This window comes from Bos indicus x Bos taurus, chromosome 6 (genome assembly GCF_003369695.1).
Source record: "Bos indicus x Bos taurus breed Angus x Brahman F1 hybrid chromosome 6, Bos_hybrid_MaternalHap_v2.0, whole genome shotgun sequence".
NCBI lineage: Eukaryota > Metazoa > Chordata > Mammalia > Artiodactyla > Bovidae > Bos > Bos indicus x Bos taurus.
In genome coordinates, this window is record NC_040081.1 from 37,551,723 (window position 1) to 37,569,900 (window position 18,178).

At 34.8% G+C, this 18,178-nt stretch overlaps 2 protein-coding genes across 5 annotated transcripts in view; one reads left to right on the top strand and one right to left on the bottom strand.

Moving 5' to 3' along the window:
• Window positions 1-15,883, top strand: part of NCAPG (non-SMC condensin I complex subunit G) — a 76,857-nt gene extending 60,974 nt beyond the window's left edge. For all 3 annotated transcript variants that reach the window (XM_027544138.1, XM_027544137.1, XM_027544139.1), the window contains exons 15-21: window positions 8,845-9,026; window positions 9,293-9,467; window positions 11,615-11,776; window positions 12,031-12,169; window positions 12,509-12,592; window positions 14,393-14,468; window positions 15,361-15,883. In XM_027544138.1, the coding sequence (XP_027399939.1) occupies window positions 8,845-9,026; window positions 9,293-9,467; window positions 11,615-11,776; window positions 12,031-12,169; window positions 12,509-12,592; window positions 14,393-14,468; window positions 15,361-15,484 (942 nt within the window). In that variant the 3' untranslated portion in view covers window positions 15,485-15,883. The remainder of the gene's footprint in view (window positions 1-8,844; window positions 9,027-9,292; window positions 9,468-11,614; window positions 11,777-12,030; window positions 12,170-12,508; window positions 12,593-14,392; window positions 14,469-15,360) is intronic.
• The window catches only part of LCORL (ligand dependent nuclear receptor corepressor like), a 179,102-nt gene continuing 176,199 nt past the window's right edge, over window positions 15,276-18,178 (bottom strand). The window contains exon 8 of one of the 2 annotated variants that reach the window (XM_027544121.1): window positions 15,276-17,945. In XM_027544121.1, coding sequence (XP_027399922.1) covers window positions 17,932-17,945 — 14 coding nt within the window. In that variant the 3' untranslated portion in view covers window positions 15,276-17,931. The remainder of the gene's footprint in view (window positions 17,946-18,178) is intronic. The other variant, XM_027544132.1, reaches the window with a different exon arrangement.

The window sequence follows — 18,178 nt, forward strand, 5'->3', positions numbered from 1 at the left end:
AAAGGAACTAAAAAGCCTCTTGATGAAAGTGAAAGTGGAGAGTGAAAAAGTTGGCTTAAAGCTCAACATTCTGAAAACAAAGATCATGGCATCCAGTCCCATCACTTCATGGTAAATAGATAAGGAAACAGTGGAAACAGTGTCAGACTTTATTTTTCTGGGCTCCAAAATCACTGCAGATGGTGATTGCAGCCATGAAATTAAAAGACGATTACTCCTTGGAAGGAAAGTTATGACCAACCTAGACAGCATATTCAAAAGCAGAGACATTACTTTGTCAACAAAGGTCCGTCTAGTCAAGGCTATGGTTTTTCCTGTGGTCATGTATGGATGTGAGAGTTGGACTGTGAAGAAGGCTGAGCACCGAAGAATTGATGCTTTTGAACTGTGGTGTTGGAGAAGACTCTTGAGAGTCCCTTGGACTGCAAGGAGATGCAACCAGTCCATTCTGAAGGAGATCAGCCCTGGGATTTCTTTGGAAGGAATGCTAAAGCTGAAACTCCAGTACTTTGGCCACCTCATGTGAAGAGTTGACTCATTGGAAAAGACTCTGATGCTGGGAGGGATTGGGGGCAGGAGGAGAAGGGGACGACAGAGGATGAGATGGCTGGATGGCATCACTGACTTGGTGGACGTGAGTCTGAGTGAACTCCGGGAGTTGGTGATGGACAGGGAGGCCTGGCGTGCTGCGATTCATGGGGTCGCAAAGAGTCGGACACGACTGAGCGACTGAACTGAACTGATGATCAGTTGTTGTTGCTGGTTTTTTTTTTTTTGCATGAAAGTATTCAGGTTTCTTCTAGCACCATACAGCATGTGGGATCTTAGTTCCCCTGACCAGGGATCAAATCCATGCCCCTGCGTTGGAAGGTGGAGTCTTAACCACTGGATCACCAGGGAAGTCCCTCATTTTACTTTTGTTTTGTGTTTTCCTGGTGAGTAGTGATATTGAGCACCTTTTCATGTGCCTGTCAGCCATTTTTATATCTTTTTTCACAAAAAATGTTTATCAGTACCTCTGCTCATTTTTTAAAAAATTTATTTTTAATTGAAGGATAATTGCCTTACAGTATTGCATTGGTTTCGGCCAAACATCGACATGAATCTGCCAGATATACCCATGTCCCATCCCACTTGAATTTCCCTCCCACCTCTCTCCCTGTCCCACCCCTCTAGATTGTTGCTGAACCCTGATTTGAGTTCCCTGAGTCATACAGCAAATGCCCATTGACTATCTATTTTACATATGATAATGTATGTTTCCATGTTACTCTCACCATACCTCCTACCCTCCCCTTCTCCCCACCTAGCCGTGTCCATAAGTCTGTTCTTAATGTCTCTGTCTCCACTGCTGCTCTGCAAATAGGTTCATCAATGCCATCTTTCTAGATTCCATATATATGCATTAGTATATGATGATTGTTTTTCTCTTTTTGACTTACTTCACTCTGTATAATAGGCTGTAGCTTCATCCACCTCATTAGGACTGACTCAAGAATGTTCCTTTTTATGGCTGAGTAGTATTCCATTATATTTATATATATATATATAGATAGATAGAGAGCATGCATGCGTGTGCGTGTGAGAGCACAGATTCTTTATCCATTCATCTGTCGATGGATATCTAGGTTTCTTCCATGTCCTAGCTATTGTAAATAGAGCTGCAGTAAACTTTGGGTTACATGTGTATTTTTCACTTCTGGTTTCCTCAGGGTTCTGCCTAGTAGTGGGATTGCTGAGTTATATGGTGATTTTATTCCTAGTGTTTTAAGGAGTCTCCATAATTTTCTCCATAGTGACTGTATGAATTGATATTCCCACCAACAGTGCAAGGGGGTTCCCTTTTCTCCACACCCTCTCTAGCATTTATTGTTTGTAGATTTTTTGATGATGTCCATTCTGACCACTATGAGGTAATATCTCATTGTAGTTCTGATTCGCATTTCTCTAATAACGAATGATGTTAAACATCTTTTCATGTATTTGTTAGACCTCTGCATATCTTCTTTGGAGAAATGTCTGTTTAGGTCTTTTGCCCATTTTTTGATTGATTGTTTTGGTTATTGATTTTTATGAGCTGCTTGTATATTTCTGAGATTAATCCTTTGTCAGTTCTTTCATTTACTGTTATTTATTCCCATTCGCGGGTTGTCTTTTCACTTTGTTTATAGTTTCCTTTGCTGTGCAAAAGTTTTTAAATTTAATTAGGTCCTATGTGTTTATTTTTTTAAATTTCCATTACTCTAGTTGGTGGGTCATAGAGGATCTTGCTGTGATTTATGTCATAGAGTGTTCTGCCTGAGTTTTCCTTTAGGAGTTTTATAGTTTGTGGTCTTACATTTAGGTCTTTAATCCATTTTGAGTCTTATCTTTGTGTATGACCTTAGGAACTGTTCTGATTTCATTTTTTTAAAAGTAGTTGTCCAGTTTTCCCAGCATCACTTACTAAAGAGATTCTCTTTGCCCCATTGTATATTCTTTCCTCCTTTGTCAAAAATAAGGAATCCATAGGTGCATGGGATTACCTCTGGACTCTCCGTCTTGTTCCATTTGTCTGCATTTCTTTTTTTTGTGCCAGTATGGCCTTGATGACTATAGCTTTGTAGTATAATCTGAAGTCAGGAAGGTTGAATCAATGCCCCCTGCAGTAGAAGGTGGAGTCTTAACAACTGGACTTAACTGCCTGGAAGGTGGACCACCAGGGAACAACAATTAATCAAATTTTGGTTTTGCTATTGAGTTGTAGTAGAGTTCTTTATATATAATTTTGGATATTAATCCTTTATCAGATATATAATTTGCAAATATTTTCTCCCATTCCATAGGCTATCTTTTAATTTTATTGATGATTTCCTTTGCTGTGGAGATGATTTTTAGTTTGATATAGTCCCATTTGTTTATTTTTGCTTTTGTTGCCTTTATTAAGGAGCTTACTACCCTCTGTTTTTTCTGTAGTAATTTCATGGTTTCATATGGTAATTTCTTTAATTTTTTGAGGACCTGCCAAACTGTTTTTCATAGCAGCTGAACTACTTTACATTCCCAGTGTACCAACAATGAACAGGGGTTTCATCCTTATCAACACTTGTTATTTTAAACAATTTTATTGTTTGTTATTAAAATTAATACGAGAAAATTGTTATTGAAATTTTTAGCCATTTTAGTAGATTGGATTGGCACCTCACTGTAGTTTTGAATTAAATTACCCTAATGACTAGTGACAGAGAAGGCAATGGCACCCCACTCCAGTACTTCTGCCTGGAAAATCCCATGGACGGAGGAGCCTGGTGGGCTGAAGTCCATGGGGTCGCTAAGAGTCGGACACGACTGAGCGACTTCACTTTCACTTTCACTTTTCACTTTCCTGCATTGGAGAAGGAAATGGCAACCCACTCCAGTGTTCTTGCCTGGAGAATCCCAGGGGCGGGGGAGCCTGGTGGGCTGCCGTCTATGGGGTCGCACAGAGTCGGACACGACTGAAGTGACTTAGCAGCAGCAGCAATGACTAGTGATGAGTATCTCCCTGTGCCTTTTGGCTATTTGTATTCCTTGTTTAGAGAAATATCTTTTCAAATCCTTTGCTCATTTTTAAATTGGGCTTTTTACTTTTTTAATAATGTTCTTCGATTTTTATGAAGTTTTAGGTTTCCATGAAGACTAATTTATCTTCTGTTGCTTGTGCTTTTGGTGTTTTGTCTAAGACTGCACTAATCAGAAGTCATGAAAGTTTATCCTTTTATTTTCTTCAAAAAGTTTTACTCCTTTAGCTTTTGATTTAGATGTATTGGTGCATTTTCAGCTAATATCTCAGTAAATGGTGTGAGGTAGAAGTCCAGTTTCATTTGTTTAACTGGACATCCAGTTGTCTCAGCACCATTAGTTGAAGAGATTATTCTTTTCCTCCTGAATTGTTTTAGCATCATTGTGGAGGATCAGAAAAGTCAATTGATCATCAGTATGTGGGTTTATTTCTGGATTCTCAATTCTTTTTCATTGTCTGTCTATCCTGAGCCAGTACCAAACTCTCTTGATTCATGTAACTTCATAGTAAGTTTTGAAACCAGGGAGTTGAGTTTTCCAACTTCAGCTCATTATTTTCAGTATTGTTTTGGCTATTTGAAGTACCTTGAAGTTCTTATGAATTTGAGGATTGACTTTTCCATTTCCGCAAAAAAGTCTGTTGGAATTTTGATAGTGATTGCATTGAATATATGTAGATTGCATTGGGGCAGTATTGCTATCTTAATGTTTTCCAATCCACTAACTCAAATGTCTTTACTTGTATTTAGGTCGTCTTTGATTTCTTTCAAAACTGTTATGTAGGTGTCTGGGTCCATGTTTTTTACTTCCTTGGTTAAATTTATTCCTATATATTTTATTTTGGATGCTATTGTAAATGGAATTATTTTCTTAATTTCTTTTTTGGATTGTTCATTCATGTTCATAGAAACTCAGCTGTATTTTTGTGTGTGGATTGATTTAATTTTGTATCATGCAACTTTGCTGCATTCATTTGCTAACTCTTTTAGTTTCTCTGTGTGTTTATTCTTTGGCATTTTCTCTCTAAGATCAAGTTATCTGTTAAGAGACAGTTTTAATTCTTCCTTTTCAATTTGAATATCTTTTATTTCTTTTTCTGGTATAATTGTTCTGGCTAGAACTTGCTGTACAGTCTTGAATAGCAGTGGTTAAAAAAGGCATCCTTGTCCTGTTTCTGATCTTAGGGGGAAAGTTTTCAGTCTTTGTTGACTATAATGTGGAATCTTCATAAATGCCCTTTATCATTTTGAAGAAATTCTATTTTTCTCTGAGGTTTTTTCCCCCTAATCATAAAAGCATGTCTAATTTTGTCAAATGGTTTTTCTGTATGAGTTTAAAAGATCATGTGATTTTTTTTTTTTTTAATTTCTATGGTACATTATAATGCTTCATTTTCTTATATTGAACCACCGTTGCATTCTTTGGATAAATCTCACTGAGTTATGTTGTATAATCTTTTTAATATGTTGTTTGGTTTGATTTGCTAGTAATTTGGTAAAGATTTTTTACATTGGTATTCATAAGGGAAATTAATCTATAGTTTCCTTGCATTGTCTTTGTCTGCCTTTGGTGTCAGGGTAATACTGACCTCATAAATTGAGATAGGAATTGTTTTCTCCTGTTTTTTAGGAAGACTTTGAGAAAGATTGCTGTCAGTTCTTTAAATATTTGGTAGAATTTACACATCTAGTCTTAGACTTTTCTTTTGGAGAAGTTTCTGATTTACTCATTCAAGCTATGTATTTTTTATTGGTGTATTCAGATTTTCTATTTAAGGCCCTTTTGGCAATTTGTGTGTTTCTAGGATGTGGTTCATTTCATCTAGGTTGTTTAATTTGTTGATATTCAGTTCTTAGTATTATGTTTATAATCCTACTTTTTATTTCTGTAAGGCCAGTTGTAATGTTCCTGCTTTCATTTCTGATTTTAGTTATTTGCGTCTTTTTTTTTTTGTCAATGTAACTAAAGGTTTTTCAGGTGTGTTGCTCTTTTCAAAGAAACAACTTCCAGTTTCATTGAGTTTGTTTTTCCCTCTAATTTTCTGTCTCTTTTTTTAGTTCTCTAAGATGTAAAGTTAGCTTATTGGTTTTAGATTTTTTTTTTTAACGTAGACATTTACTGCTATAAATTTTCCTCTGAAACTTTGGTGCGTATCAAAAGTTTTTGTGTTTTTTATTTTTATTTATCTAATTAAGCAGTTTCTAATTTTCATTTTGATGACTACTTTGACCTGTTGGTGTGTAAGAAGAGTATATTGTTTAATTTACATACTTGTGAATTTTACAGTTTTCTTTTGTTATGCTTTTCAAGTGTTTTCCATTGTAGTTGGAGAAGATACTTTGTATGTCATTCTTTATGAATTTACTGAGACTTGTTTTGGGTCTAATACAGGCTCTATTCTTGAGAATGTTCCACGTGCTCTTGAGAAGACTGTGTAGTCCACTGTTGTTGGGAGTGTTTTGTATGTTTGGTAGGTTTATGGTGTTAAGTCCTCTACTTCCTTATTGGTCTGTCCAGCTGTTCTATTCATTATGGAAAGCGGCATATTAACATCTTCAGTTATTATTTTCGAGCTGTCTTCTACTTACAGTTCCATCAGTGTATTCCAGATATTTTGGGGCTCCGTTTGTTTTATGTTTATAAGTATCTTTTTGATGAGTTGACCTTTTTAAAATTAATATTTAATGTCTTTCCTACTGTAACAATTTTTGACATCACATTTTGACTATAAATTGGTGGAAATAAGTCCTTATTAGTATTTTCTTAAGTTTTTAGTTACTAGCCAAGTAATAAGACTGACTTCTTATTGGGAATTATCCAGTGCTGTGGGTTTGCTGACATTGCGTAGATGGAAAACTATTGAACAGGAAAATTGACTGTAGATGAATGAGTTTTGTTTTTGTTTTTTTTTTTTTAATACTGCAGGTTCATTAATCTCTTTCTGGCTTCACTGGATTCTGTGACTTTGATTTTGTCATAACCACTAAAAAATTTTGACTTTCTTAATTGTCCTCTGGGCCATATACAAGTTTTCTTTACATGCTTTAAAGACCTGCAGTCCTGTCCCAATTCAAATTCCTATGTTAGAAATTTTAAAAAGATGAAAGACATGCAGCCTTTGGAATTGGAGACTTATAGACTTGTGTTCTGGTAACATCTTTGAATCTTCAATAAGGTATTTATTGTCTCTGGCCTGTTTCTTTATCTTTGAAATGGGAAAAATGATGTTTATTCAGGCTGGTTCTTTAATTTAGTCAACTATGGTCTTGAGAGTACAGTGCTGGGTGGAACAAAATCTCTGCTCTCATGGTTGTTTTGAGCCCTAAATGAGTTTGTGTGTGTAAAGAACCTGTCAGTACTCTGGCACTTCTTTTTCTTTTTATATTTTATATTTTTATATTTTTCTTTTTATTTTTGAGTTTTGAAAATATTTCTGAAATAGTTTTTGTATTTCCTCATTCCACTGGATTTCCCTTCTGCCCCCTCTAGTTTAGACTTGTCTTTCATTCCCAGATTATGGCCTGTCAGCATTGTTGCTGTTGTTCAGTCGCTCTGTCGTGTCTTGACTTTTTGTGACCCTATGGACTGCAGCACACCAGGCTTCCCTGTCCATCACCAACTCTTGGAGCTTGCTCAAGCTCATGTCCATTGAATCAGTGATGCCATCCAACCATCTCATCCTCTGTCATCCCCTTCTCCTCCTGCCTTCAATCTTTCCCAGCATCAGGGTCTTTTTCAGTGAATCAGGTCTTTGCATCAGTTGGGCAAACTATTCAGGATTGAATTCCTTTTGGATTGACTGGTTTGATCTCCTTGCTATCCAAGGGACTCTCAAGCGTCTTCTCTAACACCACAGCTCAAAAGCGTCAATTCTTCAGTGCTCAGCTTTCTTTATGGTCCTACTCTTACATCCACATGACTGCTGGAAAAACCATAGCTTTGACTATATGGACCTTTGTTGGCAAAGAAATGTGTCTGCTTTTTAATATGCTGTCTAGGTTGGTCATAGCTTTTCTTCCAAGGAGCAATTGTCTTTAATATCATGGCTGTAGTCACATCTGCAGTGATTTTGAAGCCCAAGAAGATAAAGTCTGTCACTGTTCCCATCGTTTCCCCATCTATTTGCCATGAAGTGTTGGGACTGGAGGCCATGATCTTCATTTTTTGAATGTTGAGTTTTAAGTCAGCTTTTTCACTGTCCTCTTTTTATCAAGCGGCTCTTTAGTTCCTCTGTTTTTTTTTTGCCATAAAGGTGGTGTCATCTGCATATCTGAGGTTATTGATGTTTCTCCCAGCAGTCTTGATCCCAGCTTGTGCTTCATCCAGCCTGACATATCGGATGATGTAGTCTGCATATACATCACAGAATCTAGTTAAATAATCTATGACCTGTCAACCTAATTTTCCTGAAATCTCATTTGTCTAAGTACTCTTTCAAAAATCTTCAACGATATCCTACCTCATTGAGGGTGAATTTCTTTACCTAACTTTCAAGGTCTCTCTAACCTGATTGCTAAGAAAACTTACTTTCTATTTGTAATAAAAATAATCACTGACATTTGTTAAGGGTTTACTATGTGGATGGCACTTCTAAGAGTTTTACATATATTCTTTGTCTTTTGTGATAAGTACTTCTGTTATCCCATTTTTTATATATGAAAAAAGTGAGTCACAAAGAAGTTAAGTAATACGCATAAGATCAGATCATGCAGCTAGGAAGTATCAGAGGCTTGAATTTAATTCAGGCTTAATAGCCAGTATTTTAAACTACTACTCTTTTATACCTGTATCTCTGTTTGAATACCACTACCTCTTTTTCATTTTTTTATCTAGTTTTGTTTTGGTTACCCTTTTTTAGGAATGCCTTTTTCTTCTTGTACACCTTCTATTCACATTTTACATGTTATTCACACATAATGCCACTCCTGCCTCTGGAACTTTCATTTATAGACACCTTCTCTGATGGTAGAGACTGTTATTGAAAGTTTTCTATATTTTAGCACCATGGTAAGTGTTTAATACATATGGTTTTGGTTTCTGGTTTCACAATATTACCTTTTGGTTCTTTTTGTTCTTCTGAAGAATTGAAAGGGAATTTATAGCTAGACTAATAGTTTGTCACATAGCCTTAACCTAAAAAGAAGAAATAAAATCCTCTTATGTGCCTTTAAATAATCATAATAACATGAATGCTTTTGGATAAATTTATATAAAAGTACTGTAGGATGGGCTACAATGTAAGGCCTAAAAGGGAGGTATTAATACAAATAAAAATTTTCTTTTAATGAAAGTCATTTTTAATAGGTGTCTGAACTCAGAACAGGAGCTGCAGAAGGACTAGCCAAGCTGATGTTCTCTGGACTTTTGGTCAGCAGCAGGATTCTTTCTCATCTTGTCTTGTTATGGTACAACCCTGTGACTGAAGAGGACATTCGACTTCGACATTGCCTCGGCGTGTTCTTCCCCATGTTTGCTTATGCAAGCAGGTATTTAGTCATATTGATAAACCAAAGTCTAGCTTGAAATTGAATCCAGGCTCCTCATGAGTCATAGTTATAGTATTTTGCTGTTAGTTTTCTTTTTCTTCAGTGGTAAATGAGAAGAATTTACCTAGATTCTATCTACCTGAATTATTTGGCTCTTTCCTAGATAAACATGTAGTATGTCTTGATAAGGTGAATTTTGCATATAATGTTTTTAAAGAATCATATGCTTTTTCTTTGGTAACATACCTTGAATTGTTTTTCAATAGGACTAACCAGGAATGTTTTGAAGAAGCCTTTCTTCCAACTCTGCAAACACTGGCCAATGCCCCTGCGTCATCTCCTCTAGCTGAAATAGATATAACTAATGTTGCTGAGTTACTTGTAGATTTGACAAGACCAAGTGGGTTAAATCCTCAGGCCAAGAATCCCCCAGATTATCAGGTGGGTGAGTATATTAGCCTATGGATGGTAAGGGTAGTAACTAGCATGCAGGTCACTGTTGTTTTGGTAAAATAATCCTTCTGATAGTTTCTTTAAAATAGAGAGGCTGCATATTGATCTTAAAATTTCTGGCGTATGTGGTAGTACATAACACTAAGAAAAGAAAAATGTCTTTTGCAACTGTGTCGGGGGACCTAGAGAGTGTTTTGTCTGAAATAATTTGAAATAATTCAGACAAAAGACAAATACTCTGTTAATTACTTATTTGTGGAATCTAAAAAATAAAAAGAATGAATATGACAAACGGATATAAAGTAGAGACTAGTGGTTATCAGAGAAGAGAGGGGAGGGATAAGACAGAGATAAGGGATTAAGAGACACAGACTACTATTTATAAAATAAACTACAAGGATATACTGTACAGCAGGGAAATGTAGCCATTACTTTAAAATAATTTGAAATGGAGTATGATCCATAAAAATACTGAATAACTGTCATGCACCTAAAACTAATATAATGTTGTAAATTAACTACATTTTAATTTAAAAAGGCCTTTTGGGAAATGGGGAGATATCATATAAAAATAAAAATGCTAACATTTTTGATACTGAACGGAAATTACCAAAAATTCTTCATTTTTACCATCCCCTCCCCACCTCGTGCTGGCTGTTACTCATTTTGAATAATGACCTGTTATGTAGGGCTCATTGAGTGCTCAATTATTGATATACCTGCTATGTTTCTGATACAAGGAAGGGGAATTCAAAGGATGAAACTCACCTGAAGCTTAGTTTTGTTTTTAATTTAGAGAAGATACAGTTAGTGCATACTCTCGCACAAATTAAATGTAAGCTGGTTTTTAACCCTTTAATATCATTTAATCAAACATTCACCATATTGAAAATTAATGTGTTATGAATTATTTCAGATGTCATTATATTAAGTTGAAGGTATTGGTCTTTTGTTTTAATTGATATTTTAGTTTTTGATATTTAGTGACTGAATACCTTATTTGAGTTACTAAGTTACATGTTATTAGAAAGAAGATTACAAAAATTAAGACAAAATATAGTAAGGGTCAGTGATATAGCTAAGTGCTTTAGCATTTTAGAAGATGGCAAGTTTCATGTGCTTTGGATGGTAAGTTAGGCATTACTAGTTTTAAATCTCGCTGAGTAAAATTTACTTAGGCCTTGTTTGGATTTGAGGAGTGGTTTGGATACAGAAAAAGACCCAGTGCAGGTGATCAAATGTAGCTAGTTTTATAAGTCATGTTGGGGAACTGTGGAAAAATCTTTACAGCTAAGGATCCTGAATAGGCCTGTTAGGGCAGAACATTAGGATAGGGAATTTGGAGTTGACTATTTGCAGGGAGTATAATGAAAGGCTTAATGGGATAATAGTCATTATTGGGAAGATTAATTTGATTGTCAGTTTCATTAGGTGTGGTGAGTTGGTAAGAGGAATAGAGAATATTAATAAAGAGAGCAGTTAAAAAATTGGTTTTAGGAAATAAATGCTTGTAGAAAGAGAATAGAAAGTAGTAGTAAAAAGTAGTAGAAATTGACGTAGAAAAAAAGTTGCTGGTACAGAAGCCTAGCAGAAAGAGCTTTGAGGCGGGGGAATTGGAAGAATCCAAGATAACTCTGAGGTCCTAGGTGTGGATGACAGAAGACCTCAAGAACCTGTTGACATTAGGGTGTACTCTTATGAGCAGCATCTTGAAGGAATGAAGGAAATAGATTGGGTAGAGGAAAATTGAACTGTCATGCAGTCTTAAGGTCTCAGCTGATCTCACAGGAAGTTCCAGAATTAGGAGTGTTCTTTGCTTTGTCCAGAATTGAGATAAGGCTGGGCTGTTGTACCTGTACATCTACCAGTTACTGAATGTGGATTAACCCTTGGGGAGGAAGTGTGACCTTAAGCTTGGTTCAGTCTACATGTGGGAACTTTTAGCCTCTAAAACTCAAGGTAGCCTGGAGCGTGAATGGTTCAGTACACATTGTACCACAGCATCTACTATAAGAAGGGGAGCTTACATGGGGAGGGTTATGTTAATTTTGTTTTAGACATTTGGAAATGATATGTAGGACTGTATTACAAAGTTACCATTTCAATTTACCAGTATTTTTCTCTTGATTTGCCAGGCCTTAACAGTTCATGACAATCTGGCTATGAAAATTTGCAATGAGATCCTAACATGTCCACATTCACCAGAAGTTCGGGTCTATACGAAAGCTTTGAGTTCTTTAGAACTCAGCAGCGATCTTGCTAAAGATCTTCTGGTTGTGCTGAATGAGATTCTGGAGGTAAGTAGTTTCTAGTCACTCTTAATGTGTATATGTTTTTTTTTATCAAAGTAGAATTTACATTCTATTAAATTTATACATACATTAGTATTTGGTGCTCATTTCTTGAAGTAAATATTTCCTTCATAAATTTCATAGAATTTTTAGAATGCTTTATTAATTTTATCATTATATAGTTTTTTTAAAAGGTTAGAAAATGCTGCATTAAAAAATATGCTGCATAAAAAATGCATAAATTTTTTTTTTTTTTACAGCAAGTAAAAGATAGAACATGTCTAAGAGCTCTGGAGAAAATCAAGATTCAGATAGAAAAAGGAATTAAAGAACATAGTGACCAAGCTGTAGCAGCACAGGATGACATCACAACTATGACTGTTCTTCAGAGTGAAGATGGTAACAATATAGTAACCTGAGTATAAGATTCTCCTCCTCTAACATATAAGTGATAGATGTCAGAAATGGAAGAGTTTTTCTAATTAAATTCACTTGGGAAAGTGTATGAATATTACTGATAAGTGTTTATTGTACTTGTATAGATTTTTTATGTACATTTCTCACCATAATACCATGCCTACTATGTTCCTAAGAGTTTTGTTTGCTTATTTTCCAGTGTTCACACTTGGAACATTTACTTATGGTACATTTTCAGTAGCTGCTTTTGGGACTGATTGTCACTGACTTGGTCATATTTTATGAGGCTATTTTTAATAATTATATTATTTCCTTTAATAGAAAAGAATAAAGATGTATACATAACTCCTGTCAAGGAAGTAAAAGCAACTCGAATGAAATCCACTCAGCAAAAGACCAACAGAGGTAATAACATGGATTGTACAACTTTATAACTTTTCAGTTTTGTTATCGAATGAAATACTTTGTTTCCTTGGGTAAGTGTAAAGATTTTTCAATGTCTTGCTGCTGCTTCTGCTAAGTCGCTTCAGTCGTGTCCAACTCTGTGTGACCCAATAGACGGCAGCCCACCAGGCCCTGCCGACCCTGGGATTCTCCAGGCAAGAACACTGGAGTGGGTTGCCAGTTCCTTCTCCAATGCATGAAAGTGAAAAGTGAAAGTGAAGTCACTCAGTCGTGTCTGACTCTTCGCAACCCCATGGACTGCAGCCTACCAGGCTCCTCCGTCCATGGGATTTTCCAGGCAAGAGTACTAGAGTGGGTTGCCATTGCATATCCTTAAATTTCTTTTTGATTTGTTTCAGCTTATATTAGGTTTTACTTTGTTTCTAAAAAAGGTAATAACTGTTGCTTCAAGTGCTTTTGATTGAAAGAAGTATGATGCAAAAGATCTGTTGCAAAGGACTGTTTGAGTTAAACTAAGATTTATCAGTTGTTTGCTCTCTGTCCTTTATATGATTAAGCATTTTTGTCCCTTTTATCTTCCTAGTATTTTTCTGGGCTTCTATTTTCCTTTTATTTCATGTTTTCCCAATGTAATTTATTTTCCAAGGGATATCCAACAATAAGGGATTTGTTGGAATAAAGTAAATGTTGACTGTTTAGGGGTCACTTAGAAAAAAAATCTGAAAATCAAGGTCTTTTTAATCTTTTATTATTTTCTTATTACAAAAGCAATGCATGCTTGTTACAGAAGAATCAGAAAACACATCCAAGCAAACTAAAGAATGCTAATAATTCCATTCATGAGTCAACCATTAAAAAAATTTTTTTGAAGCCCTTTTCTATTAAGATTTAATTATTTCTAAATGGAATCTGGCCATGATATGGTTTTGAAGCCAGTTATTTGAATGCTGATTGCTAGATATTGTTCCATATCAGTCCCATATTGTTGGATGTTTTCTTGGGGATAACTGCGTTAGAAGTTTACAAGCAAATATGTAATGTTGGAAGAAAACAAAAGTCTCAATTGAATAAGTATGGTATATAAATTTCAACCAAATGACCATACTGAATAATTTGGCTTTGATCAGACTGCTTTTAGTCAGATATACTACACGAATTCCACCTCTTTTTTTAATAGCTCAAATTTCATTTGTATATGATATTTTATTATCATAAATGAGGATCATCACAGGCCACTTAACTTTGTAAATTTCTATCAGGTAGAATTTTTGTAACCCCCTCCAGCATATAAAGGCCTTAATTTTATTCTGAAATGTTTTAGGGCACACATTTGAATTGCCCTTGTAATTTGAATATTTTGAATATTTTCTTGTAAAATTTTAATATTTTACAAGAAACCATATCTTACTGATTGAAGTTCTATTTCTTTAGGACCTGTTTTATGGGCTTAATCGGTATTTCTAACCTTATCATTAGGTCTACATATGCCTTGTGCCATAAGGGGTACACTCTTTATGTAGCATTTTTCACATGCTTCGTTTCCCCAAATGAATTTAACAGAATTTCCCTCCGTATAACTCAGTTTCCATCTTTTCCCTTGCCTATTGTCAGAGCTTACATAAGAAATTAGTAAAATTTTAATCTTACTTGGGTTCCATTTCTCTATGGTATTGGTACTTTGTATCAAGGTGTCTGGGGACCAGGAGGGAAGGGTGGTGAAGAGGGGAAAATAAAGGGTGGGTAGTTGAGAAAATAGCTTTAAAATGAGCAATTGATAATGAGTTATATACTGTCTTTAAGGACGGAGAAAAGTGGTAGCTTCAGCTAGAACGAACAGAAGACGTCAGACTATTGAAGCTGAGGCTAACTCTGAAAGGTATGCCATGTACATCTAGAATATGTAAAGAAGCCTATCTTCATTTTTTAAAAAATTATCTAGAAGTTAAAAAAATTGTAGTTTGCTTATACTGTGAATATATAACAAGATAATCTGAAAATTTTTATATTATATAGTATATTTTTAGATTATCCAGGAGTATTTGACTTCCTCTGGTTTGTGTGCTTTTCCTATTGGTTGACATGACTTTTAGTACTATGTAATTATTTTTATGTTCAAATTATATTTCCATCTGTTCATCTAATTAAAAGATCACGTATGTATGACATCTCTGAATTTGAACTGGCAAACTACTGAGATTTAGATTTGGGTTCTCTACATTTATAATGATAGAATAATTCTGCCTGTAATTTGGATGGTGTTAGTGGTATAATTTATTTTTGATTTCTGCCAATAAGCCACTGTTGGAAGCTGAATGTTTACAGCTGTCTTGTGTTCATTCATTCATTCATAGGTAAAATGTATATATTTTCAGTATATAATTTTAAAGGTATATATATTTTCAGTATAAAATTTTTAAATTGAAAAAGTATCTTTTGGGGATACTTGCTGTTTAGTGTTTTAGGAATTTATTTGCCTAAATAAATAGAACTTATTTTTTTCACTACTTGAGTATCCCATAAAATTCTTGGGCAGTTGCTATGGTTCCTGTTTAATTACAGGCTTCATTATAGAAATTTAAGTTTTTGTTTTTTGCTTTATTCTGTATAATACCAGGTCAGTGTTTCTTGGTTTTGAGATTTTAGTTTTAAGCTCAATGGAATCAGGATATCAATCACACACTGATAGAATGACAGAAACAAAATTTTATTTATAAACAAACTTGTTTTAAAGCTTGTATTTAAATTGGTGTATTTCAACATCTGTTTAGTGATCATGAAGTTCCAGAACCAGAATCAGAAATGAAGATGAGATTACCAAGACGAGCCAAAACAGCAGCATTAGAAAAAAGTAAACTTAACCTTGCACAATTTCTCAATGAAGATACAAGTTAGGAGAAGAAATGATGGAGGTGGAGTCCTTTGAAAAATGGCCTTTAAAATTATGTTCAGTTCTTTGCTTTAATAAAGTTACCCTTGTATGAAAATTAAAGTCTGATTCTTGCAGAAATTTCTGGTGTGCGATTCCACATTGTTTTATCCTGTATTGAATCTATAAGTGTGCTTACTGCTCCATCTGCTATCAATCAATCATGGATTTAATAAGAATCTAAGGTGGGCCTGGGAACCTGCCTTTTAACAGGTCTCCCAGGTGATCCTTATGAATTTTCATGTTTAAAATCATGGCATATGGGCAACATCTAAGTGTAATTAGCGGCTGCTTGCTTTGAGAAACTTGACTTAGCTGTGGCATATCCAACATAGATAATAACACCTCAGAACACATTTTTAAAATGACATCTTAAGGACAAATAAATACCACAAACTAGCCAGAAACAAGCTTATTTCCAGGGAAGACTAGTATGATGAACCAGAGTCCCCAGCATCCAAGTTCAAAAGTTATCATTTTTTGATCCTTACACTTTAAAATATTTTGATAATGCTACTTGTATAGGTGATTTTTTCCCCCAAAGTGTTTGCATATGAGAGCCCAAGTTTGCTTATGTTGATGGTTCCTTGGTTAGGGAGATGTTCACATATATGTATTAATGATGGGGTTTTCTGTGTTTGGGATATAACAAAATATTTATTGTGAGTGATTAAAAAATACTAGTAGGAAAAGAATGTGACAGGAAGTTCACTACATACTAATTTATGAGCACTATTTCTTCAACTGTAAATTTATTTTCTGAATAAAATTGGCACTTGGCTGACTTAAGAAACTTACTCTGTCAAATCAGTCCTCTTTCCTTGTGTTAATACCCAACAAAACGTCTTTTGCCCTCTGATAATCTAATTATTCAGAACAGAAATAACCTAACATTGGATCTATTTTAATAATTGTGCTTTTTTTAAGGTTTATTTCTGAGAGGCCATTTCTTTAAGGTGATGTTCTCTGATGGAGCTGAAGTTAAGACTGCTGTGCTTTTCTGGGCCAGATTGCTATGTTACATATGTATATATCCTTTATACAACTGAGAAATATAAAAGGAGCCCAGAAGTTACAAAGAATGCTTATTAAGCTAAAAGGAAAATGAAGATACGGTGGTGATACAAAACAGTGAAAAACAGATGATTGTTTTTCATTCTGTTGGCTGTCTTTTCCTGTGCTTCAAATTCTTTATGTAAGCCTTTTTGATAAATCCCTGTCATTTAAAAAATTATTTGGGGGGTGGGGTAGGTTGGGATAAATAAGGTCTTAAAAGGTATGCTATAAGTAAAAGTCTTTTTATAATCTCAATAAACTAAATCCCTTTTAATCCATAGCTATCCAAAGGGAAGCAGCCATATTCTTACATACTTACATGGACCACCATACCACAGCTTGCTTTCTCTGGCATGGGAAAAATAACTTTAAGCACCAAACTTTGAGTATTCTTACTATTCAAGTTTTAGACACAATCACATAAGCCAATGGTGAAGCTATGCTTTGCACTACTAAAGGAATATTATCCTCATTTTAGGACATCCCTTTACACTTTAAAATAAATGGCTAGAATACAATAAAATCAATAGATGTAAATCCATTTACCATTTTTCATTCAAAACTGATCTTAAAAAAATCAAACAGTATTCTTATCTGCAAGAGGCACAGATATGCTGAAGAGGAAACATGCAGTTGTGCCATTGCTCTTAAAGCCCACAGACTTCATAGGTTTAAAAGTACAGAGAAATAACTGATCAGATTCTCCCTAGGAATGAAACACTTGATGATAAACTATGATCAATTTTCTATACATATATAACTTAGAAAGAGATACTTCTACGAGATACCTTTGCCTTTTACCAATTTGCTTCGAGGTAGTTGGTATCCACCTGTTAGACAACTGTTCATGGGTCAGGTCATCAGAAGTCTTTACAGCACTAGCCTTCTAAATTTCACAATGCATTATATATTAAGACTTTGTGTACAGAAATAAAACGGGACAATTATATATTTAGGGTGTAAAAAATTCACAAAATGCCATTAAAAAGAGAAACATCAAAATCCATTTGTACTGCAAAATTCCACAATGGTCTGGCATAAAACATGTAAAAAATACAAAAAATATAATCAAAATGATTAATGATTTTATAGACAAATCACAAGACCGGAAGTATTTCAAAATCAATAAATGCTATCGGCAGAAAGAACATTGATGTACAAAATAAGGATAGTGCAAGAAGAACTGCAATCTATTTCTCTTCACTTTTGAGATTTTGGTTATGAACTGTACAGCTTGCTAGAGATGCTGCTGTCAACTTCAGATTCCATTCAATGGGATGATTAAGGCACATCTTAATGGGGCTCAGAGGGCAACTTGCTGTATTCCCATCAGACAAATTCAGTTTCTCATCAGTTTTCACTTGTAGCATGCTGGAAAAGAAAAGTGTAAAGCACTTTAGTTTTGCTTTCATTTCAAAGAAATGATCAACCTTAGAAAACTTAGTAGTTTTACTGTTTGGACCCCTAAACAGCATTTTTTTTTTTTTTTTTTAAAGCTCCTGCTGCCTTAATGAACTGAATGCAACAACATAAGTAATTGAGAGCTGACTCAGATTCCCCTGAACAAAAAATAGCATATATGGATTTCATCAGTATCCCTCAGG